Below are 17568 nucleotides of genomic sequence, written 5' to 3'. Positions count from 1 at the left end.
GTTAGCTGCATTCCTAGGCATTTTACTATTTTTGTGGCAATTCTGAATGGGAGTTCATTCATGATTTGACTGTTGGCTTGCCTGTTGGTGTATAGGAATGCTAGCAATTTTTGCACATTGATTTTATATACTGAGACTTTGCTGAAGTTGCTTAAGCAGCTTTTGGGCTGAGACAATGGGGTTTTCAAGATATAGGATCATGTCATCTGCAAACAAAGATAGTTTGACTTCCTCTCTTCCTATTTGAATATGCTTTCTTTCTCTTGCCTGATTGCCTATCCCAGAACTTCCAATCATATGTTGGCTAGGAGTGGTGAGAGAGGGTATCTTGTCTTATGCCAGTTTTCAAGGGGGAAAGCTTCCAGTTTTTACTCATTCAGTATGATATTGGCTGTGGGTTTGTCATAGATGGCTCTTATTATCTTGAGGTATGTTCCTTCAATAACTAGTTTATTGGGAGTTTTTTTTTTTTTTTACATTATGGGGGTGAATTTTATTGAAGGCCTTTTCTACATCTATTGAGATAATCATATGGTTTTTGTCTCTAGTTCTGTTTATGTGATGAATCATTTATTGATTTGCATATACTGAACCAACCTTGTATCCCAGGATGAAGCCTACTTGATCGTGGTGGATAAGCTTTTGGATGTGCTGCCAGATTGTTTGCCAGTATTTTGTTAAGGATTTTTGCATCAATGTTCATCAAGGATATTGGCCTGAGGTTTTCTTTTGTTGCATCTCTGCCAGATGTTGGTATCAGGATGCTGCTGGCCCCATAGAATTAGAGAGTAGTCCCTTCTTTCCAATTTTTGGAATAGTTTCAGCAGAAATGGTACCAGCTCTATTCTGTATATCTTGTTGAGTTTAGCTGTGAATCTGTCTGGTCCTGGGTTTGGTTGGTAGGCTATTTATTACAGCCTCAATTTCAGAACTCATTGCTGGCTGTTCAGGGATTTGGTTTCTTCCTGGTTCCGTTTCAGAGGGTGTATTTGCTCTAGATTTTCTAGTTTATGTGCATAGAGGTGTTTATAGTATTATCTGATAGTTTGTATTTCTGTGGGATCAATGGTGATATCCCCCTTAACATTTCTGATTGTGTCTATTTGATTATTAGTCTAGCTGATGGTCTATTTTAGTAATTTTTTTTCAAAACACTAGTTCCTGGATTGATTTCTTGTAGGGTTTTTCATGTCTCTATCTCCTTCAGTTCCACTCTGATCTTGGTTATTTCTTGTCTTCTGCTAGTTTTGGGGTTTGCTCTTGTTTCCCTAGTTCTTTGTGATGTTAGGTTGTTAACTTGATCTTTCTACATTTTTGATGTGGGCATTTAGTGCTATAGCTTTCCCTCTTAACACTGCTTTAGCTGCATCCCAGAGATTCTGGTATGTAGCCTCTTTGTTCTCATTAGTTTCAAATTTCTGCCTTAATTTCATTATTTACCCAAGAGTCATTCAGGAGCACGTTGTTCAGGTTCCATGGAGTTGTGTGGTTTTAGTAAATTTCTTAATCTTAAGCTCTAATTTGATTACACTGTTGACAGTTATGATTTCAGTTCTTTTGCATTAGCTGTGGAGTGTTTTAGTTCTGATTGTGTGATCAATTTTAGAGTAAGTGCTGTGTAGTAATGAGAAGAATGTAGATTGTTGGTTTTGGGTGGACAGTTCTATAGATGTGTAACAGATCCACTTGTTCCAGAGCTGAGTTCAAGTCCTGAATGTCTTTGTTGATTTGCTGTCTAATATTGTCAGGGGGGTGTTAAACTCTTATTATTGTGTGAGAGTCTAAGTCTCTTTGCAGGTCTCTAAGAATTTGCTCTGTGAATCTGGGTGGTGTTAGATGCACATATGTTTAGGATAGTTAGCTCTTATTGAACTCTCTACCATTATGCAATGCCTTTTTTGTTTTTTTTGATCTTTGTTAGTTTCTGACAAAGCAGACTTTAAACCAAGATTGCAACCCCTGCTTTTTTCTGTTTGCCATTTGCCTGGTAAATTTTCCTCCATCCCTTTATTTTGAGCCTATGTGTATCTTGGCACATGAGATGGGTTTCTTGAAGACAGCACACTAATGGGTCTTTCTTCATTATCCAGATGATATTGGGCCAGATATGAAATTCTGGGTTGGAAAGTCTTGAAGAATGTTGAATATTGGTCCCCAATCTCTAGCTTGTAGGGTTTCCACTGGGAGGTCTGCTCTTAGTCTGATAGGCTTTCCTTTATAGGGGACCTGGTTTTTTTCTCTGGCTGCCCTTAACATTTTTTCTTTTATTTTGACCTTGGAAAATCTGATTATGTGTCTTGGGGTTGGTCTTCTCTTGGAGTATCTTATCAGGGTTCTCTGGATTTCCTGAATTTGAATGTTAGCCTGTCTTGCCAGGTAGGGGAAGTTCTCCTGGATTATATCCTGAAGTATGTTTTCCATCTTTGTGGGCTTATCTACCTTTGATCTTCGAGGTTGCTGACCTTGGATTTTTGTGGGTTGTTTTCTGTTTAACAATCTGGCCACTCTTCCATAAGGCTGCTGCAATTTGCTGGGGGGCAGGGGGGGGGGGGGTCTCTGTTCTGCCTGTCTCTTTGGGTACTCCAATCACTTGTAGATTTGGTCTCTTTACATAATACTATATTTCTCAGACCTTCTGTTCATTCCTTTTCATTCTTTTTTCTCTTTTATTGTCTGCCCATCTCATTTCAGAAAGTCTTCAAGCTCTAAGATTCTTTCCTCTGCTTTGTTACTTGTGATTGTGAAGTTCGTGTAGTGTGTTTTTTAGCTTTAACAGGCCAGTTATGTTCCTCTCTAAACTGGCTATTTTGGCTCCTAGCTCCTTTGAATTGGGTTACCACATGTTCCTTCAGCTCAGTAAAGTTCTTTATTACCCACCTTCTCAAGCCTACTCTGTCATTTACAGCCATCTCAGCCCCAGCCCAGTTCTGAGCGCTTGCTGGAGAGGTTGTTGCCATGATTTGGAGAAAAAGTGGCGATTTGGAGAAAAAGTGGCACTCTGGCTTTTTGAGTTTTCATTGTTTTTGTGTTGATTCTTTCTCGTCTTTGTGGGCTTAGCTACCTTTGATCTTTGATGTTGCTGACCTTTGGATGAGGTAGTTGTTTTCTGTTTAACAGTCTGGCCACTCTTCTGTAAGGCTGCTGCAATTTGCTGGGGGTCTGCTCCAGACCCCAGTAGCCTCAGTTTTTCTTGTACCACTTCCCATGGTCGGGGTTCTCTTGGCTGCGTGTCACTCCCAGGTGGGCCATCGCCTCACCCTTTTTTTTGTTCTCCATGTGTCTATTTGTTTCACTAATCAATCCCACTTAGTGTATAAAAAAACTTTTTTTTCTAGATGACTACCTAGTAATCCTTAATACCATTTATTTTGTCCTTGATTGGCCTATGTTTTATTAGATTTGTCTGGTTTCTTGTTCTCCTCTACCTTCAACCAGCTCAAGGTCTTATATGATCTTCTTCTTGCTACTATTAGATCTTGGAAATATGACTTTAATCTCCCCTCTACAAATGTGAAATAATAGTACTTGCCTTTTGGGACTTTGTGATAGTTACCTGAAAATATTATTAGGAACTTTCCTTTAAACATTGCCTTACCTTGCTCACTGGTTCCAAGTTGTAGTGTATTTTATATTTTTTAAATAGTCTACATGTTCTCTTCTGTTTTCCTCCTTGGCCCAAAGATTGAACTTATTTTGTTTTTAAAATATTTAAAATATAGAAAAGTAAAAAACTAAAATTTACTCACATTTCTTCTATATAGAAATAACCAGTTTCACATCTTTCTAGATGTATGTGCCTATTTAAATTTCAGAAATATGCATACTCTATCACTTTTTTAAAAAAGTAAAACATTAAAGTCACTACATTAGCCTCCCTCCAGATACAATCACTGTTGTAAGTTTGCTGATTTAATAGAATATTTTGAATATTTGTGTATAAATATGTATCCATGAGTATTGTGTTTTAAACTTTACATAATGGTATCAAACTGTACTTACCTTCATGCAATTTGCACTCATCTATGTTGTACTTTTTTTGCTTCTAGAAGTTCTCTTTGGTTCTAATTCAACTATGCTAGCTTGTCTTGCATTTCTTTAAACATAGTAAGAAAACTTTTTCCAGTAATCCCAAAATATGAAGTCTTTGGATATGTTACTGCTGAAGTTTCTATCACTTCTCACTCCTGGTGCCTTGTTTCCTTGTATGCCTTTTTTCCCATGAGTTCATTTTTTAAATTATAGTTCTTCGAGGCCTAGGATGCAGGTGTGTTCTTCCATAAAGGGTTATTTTGCCTCTGCCAGGTGCCTGGGGGCAGTGCCAGTTTGAGACCACTTCAAATGGCTTGGAGCTTACTGAACTACTCAGGTGATGTGATTTCAGCTTCAAGTCCTCAAGGAAAATTTGTGGGACAGGTTTATTTTCCTCCCTTGGTCTGTCAAGCACCAGAAGAATGCTCCTTATAGTAACCTGGGGATAGATTATAGTATGCATTTACTTCTAGAAGATTCTTAACCTGAGGTCTCGTCTGTAGAGCCCAACTTGAATGGAGAGGAGTCGGGAAGAGAATTATCTCTCACTAGACTTGGACATTTGGTTTCTGCCCACGTCTTGACCTCGGTTGGATTTCTGTATTCCTCACTGTGAAAGAGTATCAAAACCCACATTTAGGTTTCCCTAACTTGCCAGATGCCTCCATCTTCAGTTACTATTCCAAGCTGCTGCTTTCACTTAGATTTAAACATTTACTGCCTTGTAACTCTTGGTGGTTATCAGAGAAGGGGTACAGCACAAAAACAGAGCCTGCCATGTTACTGGAAATGGAAGGCCTGTCAACTTTGGCAAATTCCATGATACCTACATCAGGGTTTGCAACATTTATATTCTGATCTATAGCCATAATTCCCACAACTGTTTTTAGCTAGAGGTAGACCGAATTTGCAGTGAAACATGTTGATGCCGCCCCAGCCCTGCATGAGCTCACCAGGGATCTCCGGGGCATCTCTGGCATTTTCCTGTGATGAATTCCAGTCTTCCTGCAGAGATTTCTCTGGATAAGCAGGGCATGTTTACTCTCGTTTACCATGTGAAGTTGATAACAGCTGAGACTTCTTCATGATGCTGGTCAAGGCCAAGTGGTTATATTTGGATTTAAAATTGTTTTGAAACCTCTAAAAAATTTGAAATATGTGGCTATTACCAGAACATGAGCAGAAAATAGAAGAATGGAACAGCCCTATTTAATAGCATACCTGGATTTTTCTTCAATGTCTGGAAGAAGTTAAGAGGGCATAAGAATGAGGTTTGAATTCTTCATTTCCTTGTTTAAAATGAAAATAGATTTAAAGAAATGTTTATCATGTGTGAGTGATCTGCCTAGAGTCATTTCTCAGCTCCCTTCAGATGATGCTTGGTGATCACACTGAACTTCTCTGGGACAGGTTCAGGTTTAGGTTTTGCAAAGGCAGAATGAAAAGCAATACCTAAAAGAGAGCATGGCAATTTCACCCCTTCCTCCAAGGTCAAAATGTGCAGCTGGTGCTTCTTGCATCATAGGTTCCACACCTCCATGCCTAATGTCTAAGACGTGAAGGCACATCTTCTTGGACTAACCCCACTGTTCCATGGTCATTCTGTCCCAGTTAAGCCCTGGCAGGAAGCCAGCATCTTACCTAGGCAACATCTTTGCTTGCAACCTGTCTCATGCTTCCATCCAAACTATGTCCTGGCCATGGCTAGAGGAAGCAGATGGTGCCTGCACTGATACCCAGGTTGGAGGTCAGACCCTTCAATCAGCATCTCAGCCATTTGAGTTTTCTTCACTATGGTGACCATATAATTTATCTTCTAACGTAGGAGACATGCCTGAGAGTGATTAATAATTAAACAGGACGATAAACAAATTGCGAATGTCCCAGGCAAACTAGAATGAACGGCTAACCTAATTATCTCCTATGTTTCCATGATAAATTCAAATATATTGTGATACCTCACTTTTTCCTCCAGCCTTGCAATAAAAACCTGACGTTATCTTTATTGTCAAGACAGCTTAGTCATACTTAGCAGCAAAACTAGTATTGCTTATTTCAATTTGATGAGTGCATACATCCATTTTTACATGACACTAATGTCTTGCTCATGGTTTTCTGTTAGCTATAGGAAAGGGAGCTTGATTTGTTACCTTAATTATCCAAAGTTTGTTAGTAGGGTTACAGTGCTTTTTGGTGGTAAATTCACTCCATTAATAACTGTAATCCAGCAGCAGCTAACACTCATGGGTTACTGCATGCCAGGCCCTGTGTTAGGAGCCTCAATATCTCATTTAACCTTCACATCCACCTGGGAGGAAGGGACTATGACCATCCCCTCTCTACCAGTGAGGACGCTGTGTGTATGTGGAGCTGGTTGAATATATAAACAAACCATGCTCTTGGGCACATTATACGGCCTTTATTCTGAGCTGGGGGATTTTTTTCTATTTGATGTTTCCTTTAATGAAAACTAATGTAGAAATGTCACTTCTAAGTCTGTCCCTTGTTCAGGGACTTTTTCCTAGCCCAATGTGTCCATTGTTCCAACTCAGCTTATCTTCCACACACCTGTGGTCTACAGACTTCTGTGGTAGCTTCCTTTGCTTTACAAAGATATGTTAAATGGTGATTATATTGTTGCATTCTTTCAGCTGAGCCCCAACTGCTGAATGTCATTTCATGTGATTGGCACTGTGAGAGAAATTCAACTCAAGTGTTTGAAATCATTGTTGAGTGTTGCTAGATATAAGGAATACTGGGTCCTATGATGGTGACTTGGAGCATTTCATTATTAGGGGTGTTCTGTCTCCCTGGAGGTTCTAGCACCCTTTTTTTTTTTTTTTTTTTGAGACGGAGTCTTGCTCTGTGCCCCAGGCTGGAGTGCAGTGGCGCCATATCGGCTCACTGCAAGCTCCGCCCCCCAGGTTCACGCCATTCTCCTGCCTCAGCCTCCCGAGTAGCTGGGACTACAGGCGCCCGCCACCACGCCCGGCTAGTTTTTTGTATTTTTTAGTAGAGACGGGGTTTCACTGTGTTAGCCAGGATGGTCTCGATCTCCTGACCTTGTGATCCGCCCGTCTCGGCCTCCCAAAGTGCTGGGATTACAGGCTTGAGCCACCGCGCCCGGCCTCTAGCACCATTTCTGACAGACGTTCTATGCATTCATGAAGATGAATATCCAGGCTCCAAGGACAAGACATGGCACCCACATTCACCTGGGGCCCAGAGCAAAGATGTGTCCAACACTGACTTCTGGACACAGCTCCAATGAACCCCTCTCTCATGTGTATCCACAGGAGGGGCCCCACAAAAAAAACGGCATGTGTTCTTACACTTTTTTTTTTTTGAGACGGAGTCTTGCTCTATCACCCAGGCTGGAGTGCAGTGGCACGATCTCAGCTTACTGCAACCTCCGCCTCCTGGGTTCAAGTGATTCTCCTGCCTCAGCCTCCCGAGTAGCTGGGATTACAGGCACATGCCACCATGCCAGGCTAATTTTTTGGTATTTTTAGTGGAGATGCGGTTTCACCATGTTGGCCAGCCTGGTCTCGAACTCCTGACCTCAGGTGATCCGCCCACCTCGGCCTCCCAAAATGCTGGAATTACAGGCATGAGCCACCTCGCCCTGCTGTTTTTCTATTTCTATTAAACATTTTTAAATTGTGGCATGAAGGAATGCTGATATTAATACATATTAAGTGTGTGCTGGGAACTGTCTATGCATTATTTTCTTTAATCCTCATAACAATGCTGAGATAGGTCTTTTTCCCCACATTTTCCAGAAAAAGAGGTCAAGTGACTTGCACAAGTCCCAAAGCATTTTTGGCTAAAACCCAGTGTGGAATAACCCACCTTCCCTGGCCAACTCCCTCACTGGCTTCTGGTCAATACAGCCCTGCCCCCTTAGTGTGTTTACAAAACTTGACTTGTCCCTCAGACCACTGCATCGATTCTTTGAGCTTATGAGAAAGTATTTAGTGGAGGAACTTCGGTGCATTTCACGGAGCCATCTGGAGCAACATGTGGAACAGCGCCTGCACGTGGCCGACTGAGCACGACCATCCTCACCATCTAATCCACCCACAGATAAACGAGTCCTGCTATGTGATGTTGGCAAAACTGAAGAAATGAATGTGATGTTGAAAAGATTTTCACCAACTTCTCATTTTAGGGTGAATAGAAAGCACAGGAAAGTGTGTGTTCTCAGGGTGACATTGGCAGAGAAACCCCAACATCAACTCTAGCCCAGGGCCCAGGGACAGCCCAGAAGCCCCACAGTCGAGTGTTTATAACTGTGATCCATGGATAAGTCTTAAATGTTAGAGAAAATTTCGGCAAGAAGGTTAACAGAGCTCAGCCTCCACCCACCTTGTATGGTGAGAGGATGATATTCAGGAATCGGGGCCTGTGCCAAGTGGCAGGCCCTGCTTCTCAGGGGCTTCTGCTGGCTCCTGGAAAGTTAACGCTATGTTTGTTGCAGGGGTCCTGTAAGCCAAACCCCCCTCAGAAGCCTCTGCCTGCAGATCCTCTGGCCAGAACTCGGCTCACCCATGCCTTGGCCAGGACCCCAGGACAGCGGGAGACCGGGCTCCGCCTGGCACCCCTCAGGTTTGTGTGACACGCCATGTCTATCTCTTTCTCTCTCAAACTCTTGCAGGACCGACCACAGCTAATCCAAGCCAGGACAGGGGTGCAGTTGTCTAGGCCATGCTTCCTGCTCCCCCTACAACTGGGAATACCATAAAATAGACATGACAATTACTGGGAAGGAAGCAGTCCACGAGCTTATAATCACAGGCATCACCACACAGTGCCTATCAACAGCCACAGTGGACCTAAGAGAGCAAATCAAGATGCCATAAAACTACAGTACCTGAGAAAGCCAGGCCTGTAAGACACAAAGAAAAAGAGCTACCAAGTAGCATGACAGTATGAAGACTGGACACCTGTGTTAGTCTATTCTCACATTGCTGTAAATACCTAAGACGGGGTAATTCATAAAAGAGTTTCAATTGGCTCACAGTTCCATAGGTTGTACACAAAGCATGGCAGCATATGCTTCTGGGGAGGCCTCAGGAAACTTACAATCATGGCAGAAGGGGAAGCCAGCACTTCACAGGGCTGGAGCAGGAGAAAGAGAAAAGGGGGAGGTGCTAAACCATTCAGGAAGGATCTGCCTCCGTGATCTAGTCACCTCCCACCATGCCCCACCTTCAACTTTGGGGATTACAATTTGACATGAGACTGAGGCAGGAACACAGATTCAAACCATCTCAACGCCCACCTCCACAACTCTCAGCAGACTCTGCCAAGTCCATGAGGCCCTGAGACATTAGTTGGGTTGGAGGCACACAGCGGGAGCAAGGGACATATGGGGAGTAAGGCAAAGCAGCTGCCCAGCAGCAGGACGCTGGGAAAACAGGGACAATGGGCAAAAGGAATCACCTTTCACAACTTCTGCTTGGTCCACTAGAAAGGCAGAGACCTCAATCCCAACCTCTGCTGGGAAGCTAACCTCATGGTGTGGGGGAGCCAGCTCACCCTGGTTGGTGAGAGCTAACAAATTTCCAGGAATTTAAACCTAGCCAATAGTAAGGATTCAGTTATACAAATTTATAAGTTATATTAGAAACAAAGGTAATAAGTGCTCAAAACTCACTTCATGTTTTAATCTCCATTTTGCTGTAATTATCTGTGCTCTTGAGATTGCACTTGACCATTATTTCTGTAAGGCAGAAAACCTAGGTCATGGTAGCTGCCTGCATCTCTTCCATGTTTAGTGACATCAGGTGGTAGCTTGAAATCAGCCACAGGGGGAGTATGTACACCATGGAAATCGGCAAACACTGCAAATCAGGCTTTCCTGCCCCCAACCCCATGGGCTGTTAAACATTTACCAGCACACAGCTGAGTTAAACCCAAGCCAAAGCACTCTTCTGACACACATGCCCTCTTGGCAGGAAGCCTGCTTTATGAGCTCAAAAGAACCAAAGGTACTGTGTTGGCCAGGCCCTAGGTTCAGTATCTCTGAAGGAGAAGACACACTGGAGTGATTTCATTGCAGCTCTTGGGAAGAATGTTTGGCCTGTGAAAGAAAGAGCTGCCTAATAAATCTCAGAGATAAAGGCGGTCAAAGGGTTAGGACAATTGCTTAATTCCTGACTGCATAAATAGAGAAAAATTGTGCAGCATCCTAATTATTTCATTGTGGTTTGCATGTTGATCTTGAAGTTATTGTTCTTGTTCTGTTTGAGGAAGAAACACTACATGAACACATTGAGGGGAAGCCCTTTTTCGGAAATGCCCTCAAGCCGTGGCCGATCTTACCTCTGTCAGTTGATTTTGGTCCTGTCCCGCACATTTCATTTTTGAGGGATACTGGGTACCCACCTTTGCTCCCTGTTCTCTGGAGCTGTGCTGCGGGATACAGGGACTGCTAGGCATGTTGTGCCTGGTAAAAGTCTTACTGTATTTTGAAGACTTAGTACCCTAAAATGTCAACTATCATTTTTTTTCTATTGATGACCTGTTGAAATAATCCTCTAGGTGTACTGAGTTAAATGTATTACTGAAGTTAATTTCACTTCTCTCTTTACTTTTTTCATGTAGCTACTAGAAAATTTCTTGTGTAGCTCACATTTTTTCTGTGGGACAGTGCTGTTCTAGAGTCGACTTGTGGGTGGGAAGTGCAGCTTTGGAGAGAGGTCTCCCACCACCGCTATGAGGGGCAGTGCTATCTGACACAGAAAACCCTTCAGCCTGTCAGAATATATCTCCAACCCCAGACCTCTCTATCCTCAGAATCAACTTCTCAAGGGCTCTGATCTTTTCCTCCTCTCTTCATTCAGACCTGCTCCACAATATCCACACCAAGTGCCCAGATCCACCCACACCGCCTACATGAAGTGAGAAGCCAACACCTTTTTTCAACAGTGAAGACAGAAGTTTGCACTATCTTTCAGCTCCAGTTGGAGTTTTTTTGTACCAACTTTTAGGATTTTTTTAATGTTTAAAACATCATTACTATAAGAACTTTGAGCTACTGCCGTCAGTGCTATGCTGTGCTATGGTGCTCTGTCTACTTGCTCAGGTACTTGTAAATTATTAATTTATGCAGAATGTTGACTACAGTGCAGTGCGCTGTGGTAGGCATTTTTACCATCACTGAGTTTTCCATGGCGGAAGGCTTGTTGTGCTTTTAGTATTTTAGTGAACTTGAAATATCCTGCTTGATGGGATTCTGGACAGGATGTGTTTGCTTTCTGATCAAGGCCTTATTGGAAAGCAGTCCCCCACCTACCCCCAGCTGTGCTTATGGTACCAGATGCAGCTCAAGAGACCCCAAGTGGAACCTCAGTTGATGTTCTAGATTCCCTATCTCAGGCCAGAGCCAAGGGGCTTCAGGTCCAGGCTGTGTCTGGCTTTCAGGGAGGCCCTGTGCCCCTTGACAACTGGCAGGCAAGCTCCCAGGGACAGCTCTGGGACAGCAGGTAGAAATCTGGCTTCTGGCCAGTAAGTTTTGGAGAGAACCTGGGTTGCAGACAGGAATTTTAAGGTATAGCCACACGAGGATAGAGACTGGAACACTAGACAGGCTGGAACTTGACCCTGAGTTGGCCAGCCGTGAGCATGTTTGGCTCAAGGCTGTGCTTGATAGAAATGCCAAGCACTTCTTTTTCTGGCTGTCCTTTCTAGAGCACTGCCACCAGTAGGTTATTTAGACTGGGAAAGGTGGTGTTTCTACAAGAAACCTACTGCCCAGGCACTGCAAACCACCACCTCCCTGTACTGCTTGGAGCCGAGCACATCACCACAAACTGTAACACAACGATCATATATTCAGACAGATGAGGCTTTCCATGGGACCACAACTATTTTCAGATGTGAACCATTCACCAGATCTAGTCAATCAAGTCTGTCAATTTAAAAATCTCCTTTTACTGCAAAGTTCAACTTATTGAAAATTAGGCAGACTCTTTATGCTTGCAAAAACTGTAACCAAATGGAATGTGATATTCATGGGTATAGCTCACGTCTGCTATCATTATTCGTAGATATTGGACAAACAGCCTTCTCTATGGGGCATCCTCTTTTTCCAACTTGGCTGCAGGAATCTTTAAAAGATGCTTTTAACAGAGTCTGAACCTATTTCTTAAACACTTGTAACCTACCTGTTGAGCATCACAGAACGTGATAAAGAAATCAACCTGCTTATCAACTTCCTAAATATGTGTGAATGCTGGCTTGGGCAGCATCCCCTTGAACTTTTCACTCTTCAAATGCCTGACTAGGGAGCCATGTTTCACAAGGTCTTTAAGATGACTAATGGCATGAGAAATACAAAAATACTCAGATAAAGTAAAATGTCATGATGCCTCTCACTTCTGGAGTGAGAAGTGTCTTCTGGAGGGGTCATGTATGACTGGTTTTCACATTAGAAGACAATTGACAACAGTTACGTAATTCACTCTGAGTGTATTATGAGAAGGGCTTCTTTTGGGGGTCAACAGTTTTCCTATGCCTTGAAACAGAAAGAAAAATATGTACCAAGAATCTTGGTTTGCCTTCCAGAAAACAAAACTGCATCTCACTTTCCCGGTGTTCCCCACTGTATCTAGGCAACATAGTATTCATGACTATGGGATAAACTAAGTAAACATGTGACACAGACACACACAAAAGGGAACCTAGCTCTAATACATTCCAACTCTTATAGCAAGCATCTGTTTATTCTATAGTTAAGTTCTTAAAAATGTAAAACCATGCTGGAAAATAATACTGCTGAGATACATACAGAATTACTGTAACTGATATTACACTTGGTAATTGTACTAAGGCCAAACATACATATATATATATACACACACACTATTAAAAAGGTTTACAGAATTTTATGGTGCATTATGGGGGCATTGTCTTTTTAGATGCCCAAATCCTTAGATCTGGCATGTTAGCCCTTCCTCCTATTACAAGAGGATATGAATTGAGTTTTTCTTTTGTTGTTTGTTCTTAGCTGTTATTCCTATGCTTCTATTTCAGAGAGCCAGGAAGAGTTTGATATTAAAGGAGGTTAAAACTGTGATCTTAGGCCATGTCATCAATGGCCACTTAGGGGCCGTGGCTGATGACACATTCTTATCTCTACAGTACTAATTTGTTTTTATAGAGCCATGCATTTTATTTCTGAATAAGAACATATTTAAACTAATATTCCCTTACAATACAGACAGTATTAATCCTTCCAAGATGCAATATTTATCAAGTGAAGTATATTTAACAGCAAATTCGTAACTTAGGAAACGAACCAATAACCAGGGTGTTTTGTGGTGGGGGGAGGCAGGGGGCGGAGTACTCCTTTTTATATCCTCAAAACAACAAAAAATTAATACTTATGTATTTCACTGGCAATCTAGTGTTTTTTTAAAGATTGTATAGGCATGAATAATAGAGGCGGTTTGAGTTTTGTAAGGCCATCACCTGGAAAGTCAATGCGACTAGACACAAAGTAGCCCAGAGGCCACTTTTCTTCCTACATCTTCTTACAGTTGTAGGTTCTATGACCTCAATTCATAGGTTCCAGGCAATTCCACTGAAAGGTTTGTCTCCTGAAATTTTTTAAGTTTGTTTTCCTGACAAATGTAATCAGATGTGTAGCAACCGAGGGAAACGAAGCCTAACATTCTCCATTGTGGAAATACACACAGGAGGTTACACTTCCCAGGGTAGATTTTTCCAGCTTACACATGTGGGATGACATCACAGAAACCACAAAAGCAGCAAATTAAACTGTAGGAGAGTGAGTACTCCTGACGAGTCTCAGGGGGGACATTTCTATGCCTTCTTAACTTTATGAGAATTCTCAGGCTGAACTATAGGCCATTGTTCCCTGGCAAATCAATACATCAATGCATCCTCAAAAAAAAAAAAAAAAAACCCTGCTAACACTGTATCAGAATGTTCTTAGGAGCCTATGGTCTCCACGGTGCTATAAAGAGCCTGGTGCTGGGCCGACTGGTAGGGCTGAGTGTCCTCCTGCCCCTTTGCCACTGATGTTTACTAAGCACTCTGAGCCAATGAGACCCCCAGCAGCAGAAAGGGTACAAGGCAGTGACAGGGCAGCAGGGCCAGATCTTTCTCATGCACCCTGACCTCTTGCAGACTTTCCTCGTGAGGCGTACTCATTTCAAAACTGCTATATGCAGGGCTCCCCTACGTATCACTCAGGCTGAGAGATCCTTCCTCACTGCCCATGGCACACTCAGGCTGGAGATCCTTCCTCACTGCGCTCAAGATGGCCCCAGCCAGACACCAGTTACCCAGCTCAAAGTCATAAACCCTCCCAGAAGTCTCACAACACTAGTGCTGACCAGAGGTGGGGCTCTCAGGCTAGGAGTTTCACACACGATGACTGGCTGCTGGGGGACACTGCAGGACCCCTTTCCTCCTCCTCTCCCATGCTAGAAGCCAGCCCTAGGCAGCTGCAGTTACTCCCTGTGACTCAGCAGCAGGCTGATTCAACACAGCTGCCCACAGGAAGCCAGTGGCCAATACATCTGTTTACCTTTCCCTATCACCCAGACACAAGCCCCTTTCCCGGGTCAAACCCCAGGCCAATGCATCTCCAGTTTGTGACAGTCAAATTGCTATTTCCGTTGCCACTTTAGATCAGCCAAAGTGGTGACTGCTGCAGTGTGTGGCTGTCCCTACAAGGCCCACCCAAGGGATGCCCAAAGCCCAACCTTCTCCAGGGCCACAGCCCAGAGCAACCCCACCAGCCTGAGTCCAGCAGAGGACCTCCCACCCAATGTCTTGTTCTAATTAGAAGGGGAAGTTAGCCATAGAAAATCAACTTATAATTACAAAATTCTCTTAACTCACCTTAAAGTTCCTATTGACATCTATTGCTTTTAAACCTATTTCAAAACTCTGATACTAAAATGAATGGCACTCTAAGAAAGTTTGGGAGCCTCATGCTGAGAACCATTTCTGTGCAGTGAAGATGTTTCCAGAAGCTACTTACCTACATGTGAATGTGCCATTTTCTTTCCTTTTGTAGAGAAAATCCCCTTCACTTTTTGGAACAGTAATGACAGCTTCTAGTACAGCCATTTACAGTTTCATATGAGAAAAATTGAAAAGAATAACTATAAAATTGTTAAAATATCCAACAATGGATAATGATGGCCAGAAGATTTAACACAAAGTAATTCTCAATGTAAAGCTATTCAGCTCTTCCAGGTTGAATGCCCTGGAACCCATCCTGACCTTCCACATCGTCTTCAAAAAGCAGTTTCTGTTTCCCGTGATTCTCCTATAAGGTAACTCTCTAGTCCTCCATTTAGCACATATTAAATCCTCCAAAGAATAAGTACCATGTGATTATTTTAGTTTTACAAAAAAAGTTGAATGGCATTTTATTTTCATGGCCTATAAGCAGGTCCATTAGTAGGGCAGTGATAGGAAAAACAAATTAGACCAAAAAAAAAAAAAAAAAATCCTCTACAAATCCAAGGCAGGAAAAGTGGTGGCAGAGTGACTCATTCTCCTGTCCCTCCCATCAAGTCAAATCGGGAGGCTGTAGTGAATGCTTGTTCTTTGAATGTGTGGCAATTGTTCCTGGAACTCTTTAAAACGTGGCTATAGGCTATTTAGCACAGTATACATTAAAGATACAGTTACGTAAACCAGCACAGTAATTTTATAGTGCTTCGTCCATTTATCATGCTTTGGTTTGCTAATTTTTTCACGTACCTTTTTATATCAGTCTGTTGCTTTTGTACACATCTCTCATACTGGGGTTTGACAGGTAAACACAACCTGCTATTTCAGTAGAAAAAATTATTGTTACAAATATTAAACCCAATAAATAGTCTAAAGGTAAATATCAACGTGTATCTCATTTGTTACTGAGAATGTTACAAAATTGAGGGAAGGCCTTCATGTAGAAAAATGTATTCTCATTCATTTATAGATGCTTGAGAAAATTTTGGAACAGTACAAAAAGAAACTACGAAGAATGGTGGGCAGGGTGGGGGTGCGTAAGGGGTGTGTGCTACCAGCCACATGAACGTGTGAGACTATTGCACAGGAAGGAAGATGCTTACACACAGCATGGGGGGTGGGGCTTGATATGGTTTTTAAACAATGTGAATGTATAACCTAACTTTTTAAAACTCATCTATTTACATAAGAAATCCAAAAAGCAAGCAAGCAGTGGTACAGACATTAATATCAGAGTTATTTGGTATGAAAAATTTAAGTGTATGAAAAACCTAAGTGTAAACAGGTGCCTATTTATAAGTTTAAGAAATGCAGCATCGCCAGGCGCAGTGGCTTAAGCCTGTAATCCCAGCACTTTGGGAGGCCGAGACGGGTGGATCACAAGGTCAGGAGATCGAGACCATCCTGGCTAACACGGTGAAACCCCGTTTCTACTAAAAAATACAAAAAAAACTAGCTGGGCGAGGTGGTGGGCGCCTGTAGTCCCAGCTACTTGGGAGGCTGAGGCAGGAGAATGGTGTAAACCCGGGAAGCAGAGCTTGCATCCAACCACTGCACTCCAGCCTGGGCAACAGAGCAAGACTCTGTCTCAAAAAAAAAAAAAAAGAAATGCAGCATCCAACTTAATAAAACTACAGAAAATACAAAGAAAAATACATATACAAAATGCTATTAAGAATAAAGGAATCTTTTTTTTTTTTTTTTTTTTTTTTTTTAAAGACAGAGTCTCACTCTGTCACCCAGGCTGGAGTGCAATGGTGTGATATCAGCTCACTGCAACCTGTGCCTCCTGGGTTCAAGTGATTCTCCTGCCTCAGCTTCCTGAGTAGCTGGGATTACAGGCACGGGCCACCACGCCTGGCTAATTTTTGTATTTATAGTAGAGACAGGGTTTTACCATGTTGGCCAGGCTGGTCTTGAACTCCTAACCTCATGATCTGCCCACCTTGGCCTCCCAAAATGCTGGGATTACAGGTGTGAGCCACCACACCGAGCCGAAGAAGTCTTTATTCTTACCATTCTCCACCTATGATCACACAAGCTGGCAAAAATTAGTACATATAAAACTTCAACCATAATTGATATATATATAACAGGATACTCCAAATATACAGAATATATCATCTTTCCAAGTGCCTTGGAGAAGAAAAAATTCTCAAAAAATAATTCCATATGCTAGAAATGTAATGATTCATTAGTTTTCAAAGATGAATTGCAGATTAGAAAACAGCAAGTGAAAACATTTGTAATAGCACACATGATGGTAGGGATTCTCAAACTTTTGGAATCAGAAGAACTCACTTGTGATGCTTGTTCAAACCCATTAAAATCCATTGCTCATGCCCTTTCCCTGGAGATTCCAATTCAAAGAGCTGAGATGGGACTATGAAATGTGTACTTTGCAAGTTCTCCCAGTTGTATTTTTCATCAAAAGTTTAGAAAACTTCTATAATAATGTAACTAAAGCACTGCTGGGGGAAAATTCATAGCCCTAAATCTATATATTAATTTGTAAAGGATGAAAAAGGGAATTTAATA

General features: G+C 42.1%; 1 protein-coding gene across 1 annotated transcript in view; it reads left to right on the top strand.

Moving 5' to 3' along the window:
- The window catches only part of ADAM12 (ADAM metallopeptidase domain 12), a 373095-nt gene extending 357184 nt beyond the window's left edge, over nucleotides 1–15911 (top strand). The window contains exons 22-23 of the mRNA XM_007964392.3: nucleotides 8510–8637; nucleotides 10878–15911. Coding sequence (XP_007962583.3) covers nucleotides 8510–8637; nucleotides 10878–10938 — 189 coding nt within the window. The 3' untranslated portion in view covers nucleotides 10939–15911. The remainder of the gene's footprint in view (nucleotides 1–8509; nucleotides 8638–10877) is intronic.
- The last annotated feature ends 1657 nt before the right edge of the window (nucleotides 15912–17568 follow it).

Source organism: Chlorocebus sabaeus, chromosome 9 (assembly GCF_047675955.1).
Source record: "Chlorocebus sabaeus isolate Y175 chromosome 9, mChlSab1.0.hap1, whole genome shotgun sequence".
NCBI lineage: Eukaryota > Metazoa > Chordata > Mammalia > Primates > Cercopithecidae > Chlorocebus > Chlorocebus sabaeus.
Note: the sequence above shows the minus strand (reverse complement) of the source record. Positions and strands in the feature narration are given on the sequence as shown.